We start from the raw sequence: 13,788 nt of genomic DNA, 5'->3' as shown, positions 1-13,788 counted from the left end.
TTCTGCGCACGAGCGGCCAATGGAAGATGGCCGCCCCCACCGATCACCAATGAAATAGTGCACATCGCGCTCTTTTCACTCCCCTGTGACGTGGATTTGGGTCCTTAGGCATGCGCACACCACTACGCCACCAACGGAAAACTAAGCAAGATCTGGGGGAAGACACCACGCCCTTTTGACCAGACCAGCCTGATTGACAGGCGAAAACGACTACTTTGGTAACGTATTTCGGCAGCATAGGTGGGGAATCGGGGTCCACAAAATACACTGTTGTAATGCACAGCTCAGGCCCTATTTAACAGTATTTTTATCTCATACGGAAAAAACGGGGTGACAGGTTCCCTTTAACTATGATCTTAAACCTGAGCTATGTGCACTAGATGGTCTCCAGTGGCTAAAGGTGTTACCAGCATGATGTATGCAGTAAATCAGCAAGAGTGCACCATGACAAGTACTTATGATTTACAGATACATTGCAGCATCTTAAAGAGTTAAATATACCAAGGCCGGAGTCAAAAAGTCGGCATACAACACTGCAAACCCAGGACCGTGGCTTCTAAATCACTCAGTCTTGCAGGTACCATACATAGTAGAGTGCAAAATTGAGCTACATAAATTTGCAGAGGTTCACAGAAAACGTTCAGTTTGTGTGTTTATATTAAGAAAAAAATTTTGTTTTTTACTACATTTATTTAATAGTACCGTATTTTTTGGACTATAAGACGCACTTTTTTTCCTCCAAATTTGGGAGGAAAGTGTGGGTGCGTCTTATAGTACGGATATAGCATGTGGGGAGGGGGGCAGCAGCGAGTGGGATCGCACTGTTATCCCACTTCAGGATGTCCCCGCTGCCCGGAATCAGCTGCTGGGGAAAGCACATGGCCCCGCTGATTAAGTGCAGTGAATATTTATTAGCTGCTCCCCACCCACCAATCAGCTGAGCGGTGAGCCAGGAGCAGCAAATGAATACTGCACTTAAGCAGGGACACACAGTTTCCCCAGCACTGATTCCAGGGAGAATCTGTGTGTCCGGGGGAGGAGGAGGCAGCAGCAGGGGCCAGGAGATCGCTGTCTACCTGCCTGTGCTGGACGCTGAGCTGTCTGGTGCACAGGGAGGACCTGTGTGATGTCAGAAGTGGGCGGGCTGGAGCATCACATGGCAGCTCAGAGCCCTCCCTCTTCTGACATCATCATAGGTCCTTCAGACTCCCACCTAGAATCTGCAGCTTCCTCTTATGTCCTGCGCTGTGGAAAGGCAACAACAACAGGGAGGGCTCTGTGTGTGTGCAGCCATGGGATGCTCCAGCTTTTACCTCACCACAGTGTGGCTGGCTGCCACAATTAAGAGGTCAGTCTTTACAAAACACAATAAAGCACTCTGCCACTCCTTTGGTGAACTATAACTCCCAGCATGTCATAGGATCTGCAGGACATGCTGGGAGTTATAGTTCTCCCATGGGATTTTAAAGCAGCACTCCAGTGTTATTTTGCAGTGCTGGAGGGGTGCTTTCACTATAAGCCCTGTGCACCCATTCTTTGGGCTCATTTCCACATGCGAGGCACACGTCCGTATCTCGCATGTGGAAACCAAGCTGTGGAGCCGGCACTCCAGAGCGGAGCGTGCGGCCGCATAGGAACACATGGAGCTGCACAGCTCCGCTCCAAAGTGCCGGCGCCAGAGCTTGGTTTCCACATGCGAGATACAGACGTGTGCCTCGCATGTGGAAATGAGCCCTTATACTCACCCTCCAGCGTCTTCATATCGTACTTCACAGACACCACACTGGTCCCGCAGCTTCCAACATAATAACATACTATTATATATAATAACACCACATATAATAGTATGTTATTTATGTTATTAAATATTTTACCATATTTTTTTTTGCTTCAAATATTTTTTACCTCTAAAACCTGGGTGCGCCTTATAGTCCGGTGCGTCTTATAGTCCGAAAAATACGGTAATTTTTTGAATTAAAATTATAATAGAAAAAAAAAATCATAAATAAATCCGTATATATGTAATATGGACAGTAATCACATAGCAGCAGCCCTGCATGCAATATTGTGAACACCTCATGCAAAAAAAAAAAAAAAAGGAAAAAAAAAAAAAACAGTACTAAAGCATAATAGTGATTTTTCAGTTATATTCTTTCCTATGTTTTCAGCTGGTGATGTTGCATGGGGCTGTTTTCAGGAAATCCTTTTCAAAGGCTTCATTCATTTTGCTGCTTGAAAAGCATTAAGCACATCCGCATGTGAAGTGCTCCGAAAAGAGTGCTTACTACATACACCACATGCACAGAGGATGTAATGCCCGTCATGAATCAGTGCGAGGTTGCGACTAATGAGAAAGGACAAGCCTTCTGCTGCCAAGTTCCACCACCCTCCAATTCATCACGCTCCTATACAAAGTCAGCCCTGCAGCTAGCAGACGGTAAGGACATCTCACCACACATTCCTAATTTCAGGGTGACAGTTAATCGTTAATATTACTCCAAGAATAGCGAGTGTTAATGTGAGAGTCATTTCCAAACCACTCAGCAGCAAAGTTAGGAAGAAACAAGTGGTCATGCAAGGCTGATTATCTGATGAAAAGGAACTACACTTGTTAATTGTTTAATATGTAAAAAAAAAAAAACCACTAAGTTAATTATGATTCTTTTTTTAACCTGCTAAAAACAAGAAAATATATTAAACATATCAAGCATTTGTAAGCACAAAAGACATGTATATCAAGAAGGACCAGCATATGGTGGAGGCTGTTAACGCGGACCGGTCACTAACTAAAAAAAAAAATTAGTTCAATACAATATGAGAAATCTCTGCTTGCAGACCAACTGGGCATTTCTTCAGAGTCTTCTCTGGGGATGTACTCTGAGGCTATGTGCACACGCTGCGGACTGGTGTGCGGATTTTTCCGCACTGATTTTGATAAATCCGCAGGGCAAAAACACTGCGTTTTTCCTGCGGATTTATCACAGTTTTTGTGTGGATTCTACTGCGGTTATACACCCGCGGTTTTTTAATATGGAGCAGGTGTCAAACCGCTACGGATTCCGCACAAAGAATTGACATGCTGCGGAAAATAAACCACAGCGTTTCCGTGCGTTTTTTTCCGCAGCATGTGCACAGCGGTTTTTGTTTTCCATAGGTTAACATGGTACTGTACACCGCATGGTAGACTGCTGTGGATCCGCAGTAAAAACCGCAACGTTTGCACATGGCCTTATGCTGATCCTTTGCAGACACTGCCAATCACAGCTCAGCAGCTGATCTAATAGTCTCCAATGCGGCAAAGCTTTGATTGGTCTCTTTTGGGAGGAGCACACGCCCCACCAATGAGGGCTCTGCAGAAATGCTACAAGCTACATGCAGAGTCTCCTCTAGGGGGTGTGTGTTACCCATCCCAAAATAAGCCAATCAAAGCTCGATATCAGAGATTACTAGATCAGCTGCTGACCTGTGATTGACAGCGTCTGCAAGGGAGGAGTTAAGTGCACGCCCCCAGAGAAGACGCTGAAGAAACATCCAGTTGCGCTAAAAAGAAGTGATTTCTCATACTGTGCTGGAGGAGAAAAGTGTGAATCTCTCTTAAAGGGAATCTGTCACCTACTATTTTGTATATAGGCTTTGGCCACCGCCATCAGGGGCTTAACTACAGCATTCTGTAATGCTGTAGATAAGCCCCCAATGTAACCTGAAAGATAAGAAAAACAAGTTAGATTATACTCACCCAGGGGTGGTCAGGTCCGATGGGCGTCGCAGTCCGGAAGCCTTCCTTGCTTCCTGGTGCGGCTCCTGCGCAGGCGTACTTTATCTGCCCTGAGGGCAGTGCAAAGTACTGCAGTGCGCAGGTGCTGGGCTTCTCGGAACTTTCCTGGTGCCTGTGCACTGCAGTACTTTGCTCTGCCCTCAACAAGGCAGATAAAGTACGCCTGCGCAGGAGCCATGACAGAAGCAAAAAAGAGGACATCATTGCATGAAGATGGGAGGCGCTGGACCCTGACGCCTATCGGACTGGACCGCCCCCCCCCAGGTGAGTATAATCTATCGTAACTTGTTTTTATTATCTTTCAGGTTACATCGGGGGCTTATCTACAGCATTACAGAATGCTGTAGATGAGCCCCTAATGGCGGTGGCCGCAGCTTATATATGAAAAATTAGGTGACAGATTCACTTTAACTGGAGCAACGCAGCAAAAAAACAGAAAAGAGCAGCAGAATCAGGAGGACTCAGATTTTTATCAAGCATTTGACTCTTGTATTTTCCATGATCTTAAAGGAGACGTTTCACTTCCTGAAAACATGTAAGTGATGAAGGGAGGTCTCACAAAGCACACAAAGATGGATGGAGATAACTGGTAAGAAAAGGAATACACATTTTCAGATGATATTGATTGGAACTAAAAATGTGAAGCAATTGGTTACCACCTCAGAGAGAACCCCAAATTGTCTTGGCGCAGTAGAAAAGTTTACCGCCATTACTTGTGAACACGCACCAGATCGGGTGTACTCGGAAATCCCATCGTAGTGAATGGAAAAACCAATGCATGTGCAACCTCCTCTCAATTCACAGGAAGAAAACAGAACGCTAATATTATAAGAAGTTCCTCGGATTCTTATAGCAGCAACATAAGACCCACCCAAGAGGTCTGGCAGTATCAAGTACTTCTCAGTTAGGTAATAGACGGACAGCGCTTGTTTAACAATGCATAGGCCAAAGTGCGGGTCTTCTGACCTGAGCCAGCTGCCCTATTTAACCCACGGATGAAGTAAGCTTAGGTCAGGAGCCTAAGCTGATGGGCCAAGTTTTGCAATCCAAGAAAGGTTTGCGTTTCATGGACGTGTGAAACTGGCCTCAGGCTACAAGACTTTTATAGCGCTGATTAATTGCAAGTATTAACAGCTGCTGTCTGCAAAACGTGTAGACTTGGGAAAATCAATAGTTAAAATCAATTCAGAGAAGTACAAAGTCTTCATCATTTAGCACTAGCCTTACACCTTCTATACACAGACTAAGGTCAGCTGCACCTGCCAATACTGACCGGTTATGGCAACACTATGGTGGACACCGGTTGAATGAGCTTCTAGGAAGAGGCTGATCAGACATGTCCGACTTGAGACTGCCAATCGCTTTGTTTTGCTGGCAGCAATGTCTGTTATCGGCTCTCTCAAGACCACACAGGAGCCCTAGTCTAGACAAGCACTCCTATGCATGGCAGAGATGGATGTCGGCCAGAGCACCATCCTATGTGTATGTGGGTATTTAGGCTGGGTTTACACGTTGTGGTCTTAGTATGCATTTCACACACATAATTGTATGTATTTCATGTAACAGCAAAGTTTAGGACTTTTTAACTAAAAGAGCCACCTTGTGCAGCAGTAATGCTGCATTCTGACAAGGTGGCTCTTTTAGTTCTGGGTGCTGTAACTAGAGAAATAATCAGTTTTGTAATTTGTCCTAAATACCTTTCTTCAGTCCTGGAGGCAGGCGTTTCCCCCCCTGCTGCAGACGCCACACAGACGTCACTCAAATCTTCTTGGCGCCGGGCGCCGCCTCCTCACCGCTGATTTGAAATGAGCCGGCGCCTGCGCGCTTTTCTCCTGCCTTGGGCAGGCGCAGTGAGCGCTGGCCGTCTGTCCTCATATGCAGTCTAGCTGACTGCGCCTGTGCGGACGCCCTGTCTGTGAATACCTGCCCCGCAGTGTCTTATGATTTATTCTCACTGCGGGGCTGGGATTCACAGGCAGGGCGGCTGCACAGGCGCAGTCAGCTAGACTGCATATGAGGACGGGCAGCGCTCACTGCGCCTGCCCAAGGCAGGAGAAAAGAGCGCAGGCGCCGGCGATGAGGAGGCGGCGCCTGGTGCCAAGAAGACATGAGTGACGGCTGTGTGGCGTCTGCAGCAGGGGGGGAAAGGCCTGCCTCCTTGACTGAAGAAAAGGTATTTAGGACAAATTACAAAACTGATTATTTCGGCAGTTACAGCACCCAGAACTAAAAGAGCCACCTTGTCAGAATGCAGCATTACAGCTGCACAAGGTGGCTCTTTTAGTTAAAGACGCCTGGGGGGGTGACAGGTTCCCACTCAGTGTGTGGATGAAATTATGGTATGTTATAGAATCTGTGTACGAATTGGCTTTCCTTGCTATTTTTTTCCTCTTACAAATGAAAACATTGGAGCCACTTTAATTTCTTTTGCCAAATCCATCCATTAGACTTACCGCTTCTGCATTTCCACATCTAAAAGTACACAATCCATAGAAGTGCAGGAAAATATGCACAGATTATAGATGTAGAAAACATGCAGGTTTCAACGTGGAAATCTAGACATCGGATGCAGCAACATGCCCATCTGAAAATCAGCCTACCCACGTGGCATGTTAAACTAGAACGTGGCTCCCGCAGCTGTGCAGAGTCTCGACCGTGTGGCCAAACTCTTTGCAGTATGAACACCTGAACTTTTCATTAGACAACATACAGACACCATCAGTTTGTGGACAGAGCAATAAGAATACATACGGATTTCAGTCTTTTAACGGCATCTTCACAGATGTGCATCCCCCGAGACTCGTCCACCTCCACATGTCCCAGGTACTAAACAAAGAAAACACAAGGAGAAATACAAATTGGTTTGTGTTTTAATTAATTAGAAAAGACTATAGATCTAGCACCTCTGATGATGCAAGTATCTAAAATATGAGAAACTTTGGGCACAGGGAACAAGCCAATGTGTACGTTGTCGTTTGCAGTGTATCACTTTGGCCACTAGAAAAAAAAATCCCAAATTTTTTTCTTTAAAACATGGCAACTAGGGTTAAGCGAAACGGATCGGACAAATTCAAAAATCGCCGACCTTCGGCAAAGTCGGGTTTCATGAAACCCGACCCTAGTGTGGGATCGGCCATGAGGTCAGCGATCTGCGCACAAAAGTCGCGTTTCGTATGACGCTTTCAGCGCCATTTTTCAGCCAATGAAGGAGGACGCAGAGTGTGGGCAGTATGGTGACAAAGGTCTCGGTCCCCACCATCTTAGAGAAGGGCATGACAGTGATTGGCTTGCTTTCTGCGGCGTCACAGGGGCTATAAAGCATCTTACTTCTGCCGATCTCAGCATAGGGAGAGGTTGCTGCAGCTTCATCAGAAGAAGGGATATAGTTAGGGAGGGAAGATTAACCCCCAAACCGCTTGTGGTGTAGCGATTTCCACTGTCCAACACCACCTTTCTTTGCAGGGACAGTGGAGGCTAGATTTCTATGCATCAGTTCTGTAGCTTATTAGGCTGCCTTATAAGGCTCCCTGATAGCTGCATTGCTGTTTGCACGCTGCTGTGCAAACCAACTGCTTTTTTAAAAGCAAAAATCCTGTTGCTCCTTTCTGCACAGTTATCTTGTTTATTTGTCCACACTTTTGTGTGCAGTGGTCCTTTTTATTGCTGCCATACTTGTCCTGAGATCATTGTAGGGAGATTGAAATTGTACTACAGTCCTTGTATTTCTTCATATATCTTCCAGCCACTTTCTGCCACGTACATTGTATTGTTTTATACAATGGGCCTGAGTTTTGGTACAGTCTCCAAAAAAAAAGTGATATTTAAATTCTCACAAAGTGGATATACTTCAGTCCTGTTAGTTTGTCGTATATCAGCCAGCCACTTTCTGCCACTTACATTGTGTTGTTTTATGCACAGGGCCGGAGTTTTGGTCCCGTCTCCCCCCAAAAAAGGGAGATTTAAATTCTCAACAAGTTTATATACACCTTCTACCTTGTTTTACAGTATCATATAACGGTTGTTATTTTGGTTAGATTTTCCAAAAAATGAGGAAGTCTGGTGGAAGAGCCCGTGGGCGGCGGTTGCCAGCTGGTACTGATGGTGGTGGTGGTGGTGCATCTGGTGGGAGTGGCAAAAGCACAATAGCACCTAAGGCTGGAGGTGTTGAGCCAGCATCATCGTCTGGCTACACAAGGCCTCGAAGGCTCCCTTATCTGGGAGTAGGAAAACAGCTTTTCAAGCCGGAGCAGCAGGAAAAAGTTTTGGCTTTCCTTGCTGACAGCCTCTAGCTCTTTCGCCTCCTCTTCAGAAAGTTCCAAATATAAAAGCAGCGAGTCGTCAGTGGATGCTCCCGGTCAGGAACAAGACGTTTCCTTGTGTCCTTCACCCAAACCAAAAGTGAAGGATGCGTCAGGCGACACTACAGGTTACTCTGTATACTGACCGAAAAAAGGACACGTCTGGCTACCCAAAATGTTGATGATCTAACCTTCATTAAAATGAACCAATCATGGATTTCAAATTATTTTGCCCCACCTTCCCCTGCTGACACGTAGCTTGCCTGAAAAATGTCTTGCTTTTGGCCACCTCTTACTGACTTTTCCAATTCCTCCATTTGCAGCTGCTGAATGTCCACCATAGGCCATTTTTATACCTCCCTAAATGGGCTGACTCCCCCCCACAGGGCCGTGGTCACCACCTGGCGCAAGCACCCGTGCGAGTGCCGGTTGCCTGGACAGGTGGGTGGGCCCACTCTTGGGCGACGGCACTGGCACAGGGTCCCTCATAGTACAATGAAGTGTCTCTGACGGTGGTGGTGCACAACCAAAGTCAGACACACCGTCGTAATATGAGGGGCCCTGTGCCAGTACCGCCGACCACGAGATAGTGTTCCCCCCCAGCTCGAACAGTGCTCTACCAGTTGCAATACTTACCTCTCCCTGCTCCACCACTGTGTAGTCTGTGCTGTTAAATCCTTCAATGGCACTGCCAATACAAATTTGTTGAAATGATAGATGATAGTTAAAATATACAGGGGTCCTGGCCTCCATTTAGACCAGTTAATACTTTGCGCCTACTACCACTGTCTGCTACTCAGAAGAGGAGCCCACCCCTGTACCTAGCTATGCCACCTGTTTATTTATTTATGAACAATTTTTTCGCCGACATTTAGCCCACTTTATTATTTGGGCTAATATCTGTGTCTGCCACTCATTACAGTTTTCCTCCACTGAACAAAGCAATGCCGCCTATTTAGTCCTGTTACCACATTTGAACTGCATTTAGCCCACTTTATTATTTGGGCCTACTAACTGTTTCCTCCTCATCCTGCCCATTGCCCAGCCAATGCTAGATGAGCCTGCTGGTACATTGACCCAGACCACTACATTCCCCTTGCACTCTACACAGCCAGAATCTGACCCTGCTGAAAGTCAGGTTCCCCTTCCCGCATACTATACCACTTTACACGTGGACAAAGAGGAAGGTGCAGATGAAAGTGCAGGTTCCTTCATCAGGTGTGGGGGGGGGGGCATACTCGTTGGCGACGTCACTGGCACAGGGCCCCTCATAGTATGCAAAAGTGTCTCTGCCAGTGGGAGGCGCCACCCGCCGTCCAACACACCGCCGTACTATGAGGGGCCCTGTGCCAGTGACGTCGCCAACGAGTATGCCTCCCCACCTGATGAAGGAACCTGCACTTTCATCTGCACCTTCCTACGAACGAGTGGGCCCCCCCCGCTTGCTCAGGATCACAGCACTTGCAAAGTTGAAATACTTACCTCTCCCTGTTCCACCGCCATGACGTATTCCGCGTTTCCTAGGCCAACGAAAATCTTGAGCCAGCCCTACCCCCCACAACTTTAGCCAAATGAACCCCAGTTTTCAATGCCTTTTATTATAAAGTAAATTAAGATTGAAAAGCTTAAGTAATAAGAATTGATGTTTTGGGCATTAAAATGGGCACTGTAGGTGTTTTCCTGTCCTCCACTCACTGCCGACTTTGATTCCCCATTGACTTGCATTGGGTTTCATGTTTCGGTCGATCCCCGACTTTTCGCAATAATCGGCCGATTTCACCCGACCCGACTTTTGACAAAGTCGGGTTTCGCAAAACCCGACTCGATCCGAAAAAAGTAAAAAAGTCGCCCAACTCTAATGGCAACAAGACCATAAAAAATAAATAAATAAATAAATTAAAAAGCAGTACATTTTTGCCAATTGGCGGTCGTTTAAATGCAGGCAGACTAAAGAACACGGTGCACACTAAGCGACCTATACTAGATCACTCAGTGCACATAGGCTCTCGGCAGCAAGACTCCTGTTTATACGAGACAATGTGCCGCCAATAATGATAAGCTTTTATGCTGCGCAAAATATCATTTCATCTGATAAACAAGAGTTTTGTTTCAATCACAAAACAAGCGTTTAATGGTGCAGGTTCATGTTAATGCAGCTTCACCCTATGTTCAAATAAAGAGAGCAGATATCTCAAAGAATCTATCCGGCAGTGCCTTCCTCAAGGTTAGAAGCCGATAATGGCTGGGGAAGCAGTGGATAGCCACACGGACCCCCAGCAGCAGCCATTTACGTGCCATCCAGCCTATACCAGAGTGGATGCTGCCATTTTACTACCTTATCTTCACAAATGGAGCTGGTTGCCCCTCTCTGGGGACAGTGTGCACTATTAAAGGATATAGATGGGACCAATTAGTTGGGATCAGTTTTTGAGTCATCATGGCGGCCTTTGAGATAAGACTGGCCATGAATGTTTGATTATTCAGCATTTGTCCCAGTGCATTCTGCTGCAGAAACGCAAAAAAAATAAAATCTTGTTTTAGCAGTTGCGCAATTTAAAGAGAAGTGCATACGTCCATTGTTGAAATGCTCCACCACCTCTGATACATCTATATACAGATCTGGCATGTATAATTAAGGTGAGGGAGGCGCTTGTAGCATTCACCCACATGACTGTCATTATGAAAAGTCAGGCAACTGAGCGACATGCACAAGGATGGGGGCGCCCACTGTGCAAATACAGAAAAGCCTCTAATCCTTCAGGAAAAGACAAGTATTATTGCAGAAAATGAATCATAATTGAAGAGCAAGACTCCTGCAGTGATTCTCAATAAAAATACATTATCACAGACGGCTGAAGTGGCTGTGAAAATTACCTTGTCGCAATGCAACAAATCACAACATGCCATTAAATAAAATGTTTTTTCGCAAGGGGGTGAACAATTTATTTAGTCCTAAACACGGGAAGTCTTATATGTATTTCACTATATTAATTCCTAAAAGCAGCAAATGTTATTTTAAAAGTCTCTGCATGAAGCCCAAGGAAAAAAAAAAATGTCAGCGCCATCAGTAACTGCAGGGAAGGGAAGAGCTGGACATTCACCTTCAACAAGGGGATAACCAAAATCTCAGCCACTGGAGAACAGGGGACTCCAAACGACATTACTCGCCCCTCCTGGGTCGCCACTGCTGCTCTGCTCTGTTTTGGCTGGAACGATGATGTCAAATCAATAGCTCAGTGATTGGCTGCAGCAGTAATGTGAACTAAGTGGCTTGTGCTGTCCAGATCTGTAAGCGTGGAGCTCAGTGATTGGCTGCAGCGGTGATGTAAGCTGTTGACATGGAGTCACTTCAGTAGAGCAGCAGGAAGCTGGCGCAGATACTGTGTTTTTTTGGGAGGTGGGTGGGAGGTAAAGATTATGCAAATAGGTTCTCCTCCAGAAGGAAGAAAAGACAATGCGTGAAGCATTAAAAAGGACGCTAGCCAAACCAGCAGTTTTGGAATTCTTGCTCCTTGTCATTACAGAGTAAATTTGGAGAAACCCACTTGTTGCATCAGTTGAGTCCTTTACATTGTTCTTGCTTCTTTCAAGCAGAAAGTTTTGTTGAATTTGCAAAGAGGGTTGGTTTTGATTGCAACTTTATGTAAGGAGTGCTCGATCCTGAGTGGTAGGCAGCAAGTACAGATTTTGAAAATAAAAATCTGAAGCACTAATATATTTCATAAGGATTTCTATTATGCATAAGGTGAGGGGGGAGGGGTAAAAAATTGAATAATACATTTGATATTGAGTGAAAACAGGGAAGTCTAATCTCTCCATCCCCTTCATCTTTCATGAAAGAAATGAAAGTTTCATTAATAAATAAAAGTTGAGGCACAAATCTGCAGATCAAGAGGAAAAATAGATGAATATGTGTCAAATATTGGCCAGGCTTATGGAGCTCGTTTCTACGTGTGCAATATTTGTGGTCACCAAAAGTCAGACAATAGTAACAACCTTTACATAAACAGGCAGGAGTGTGGTACTGACCAGTCAATGTAGAAATTGGGGTGGTTGGGGTCAGAAAAGAAAATCCAGCTACCAGCAGATGAAAGCTACTGCAGGGTGTGAGGAATAAGATTTGGAAAAATTAAGTGTCTAGTTGGAAGTAATATTACAGAGCAACAAATACTAATTGTGCAAATGCAATTAAAAAGAGAATCCATCAGCAGGTTTATTCTATGCAATTGGATAGAAGTATTATGTAGGTGCGGAGAGCCGAATCCAGCGGTGTCACATGCTCTTATTTTAATACAATTATAGCTTCAGATATAGCAGAGCTCTGAATGCGGAGCTGTGTATAACCCCGCCCACAACACCGATAGGCTGATTTCTGTGTACACTGACAAAACTTCCAATCGGTTGTGTGGGCGGGGTAATACAGAGTTGGTGACTAGGAGGCACGAGACACCTAGTCCTGTAGCAATAATCTCTGGCTGATAAAACACTGATCTTATTGAAACAACAAAACACAGCTTAGTAAGTAACAAATCAATGGAATAAGGGTCTCAGACTCTACTTCATACTACTCTCAGATTTACTATGCAAATGCATGCTGGCCGATTCCAGTTAAAATGCAATCAAAAAGTGATTGGATAAAACTACACATCAAATATTTTGTTTAAGCAAATATTTATATTACGGTAAAAGGTTCCAAATGGAACTATAGGAATTTTTCATGTCTGAAAGCAAAACAGGATTAATAGTTTGGCATTGCCAAACATTATGGGTATATTATACTGGGTTAATAGATAGTAAATAACATGAGACTTCATCTGACAGTAAGAAGTGGCTGTAAGACATCTAGACTGCCAGGATGACTGCAATTACCATGCAGAGTCCAGAGCTCAGCCTGACTTATACCAGAATGATCATAGAATCAGTCCCCAAGCATCAATAAGATGGATTTTTTTTTCTTTAAAGCAGCAAGTACCAAAGTCCAAATTACCTGTTACCCTCGGCCCATTAACTGCATGATGGAACAGGGTCATTTTCTGAGTGAAAGAGTAAAAGGAACAAACAACCTGCCCTTAACCCGCAGACACCGTAGATATTGGCTGACAGCCATCCTTCTCGACCCCTCCATACATACACACCTTTTCATCAGGACCGCCTGACCATTTTTTGTACCAAGACTCTACGTATTTATCTTTGAAGTACGTAGACATCTATGTATTTTGGAAGGACTAAAAGTAAAAGGTAGGATACCTCAGAAATAATGAAGGGTAATTACCTTAACCTGAAAGCTACACTTTCCAGTCCGCACAGATTCTTCATCAGTTTGCCACTGGTGGGGTCGGCTGGCCTCCGGAACATATATATCTTTCTTCCGCCGGAAACTTTGACGAAGTTTGTTCATTTTCGACCCTCACAACCTGAAAGAAATTATATAAAAAAAAAAAATCTTTAGAAATGGTTACATACGCAGATAATAGGGGCACAATGACAAAAATATCTATTAAAAAATGATTGGAAAGCAGTTCAAAGTGTAACCCAAAAGTCACTTTGTAGAACACCACATTTGTGATCACAAATAAATGTAAGCCCAGTGCAAGGGTCAAATGCACCAGCAAAATTATTTTACTAAACGCTGTGTAATCCTTGATTTCTCCTGTCGAGGCACTGCAGTAAAAATAAACCCCTGGCATTAAGTTTACGCACTGATTAAAGCTGATC

General features: G+C 44.8%; 1 protein-coding gene across 12 annotated transcripts in view; it reads right to left on the bottom strand.

Annotated features, from left to right (window-relative positions):
• Window positions 1–13,788, bottom strand: part of NUMB (NUMB endocytic adaptor protein) — a 138,087-nt gene that overhangs the window by 33,104 nt on the left and 91,195 nt on the right. For all 12 annotated transcript variants that reach the window (XM_077261658.1, XM_077261606.1, XM_077261639.1 and 9 more), the window contains 2 exons: window positions 13,346–13,487; window positions 6,527–6,601 (listed from right to left, as the gene is read on the bottom strand). In XM_077261658.1, coding sequence (XP_077117773.1) covers window positions 6,527–6,601; window positions 13,346–13,471 — 201 coding nt within the window. In that variant the 5' untranslated portion in view covers window positions 13,472–13,487. The remainder of the gene's footprint in view (window positions 1–6,526; window positions 6,602–13,345; window positions 13,488–13,788) is intronic.

The sequence above is a fragment of the Ranitomeya variabilis genome, chromosome 1 (genome assembly GCF_051348905.1).
Source record: "Ranitomeya variabilis isolate aRanVar5 chromosome 1, aRanVar5.hap1, whole genome shotgun sequence".
Classification (NCBI taxonomy): domain Eukaryota; kingdom Metazoa; phylum Chordata; class Amphibia; order Anura; family Dendrobatidae; genus Ranitomeya; species Ranitomeya variabilis.
This window is presented reverse-complemented; position numbering and strand designations above follow the sequence as displayed.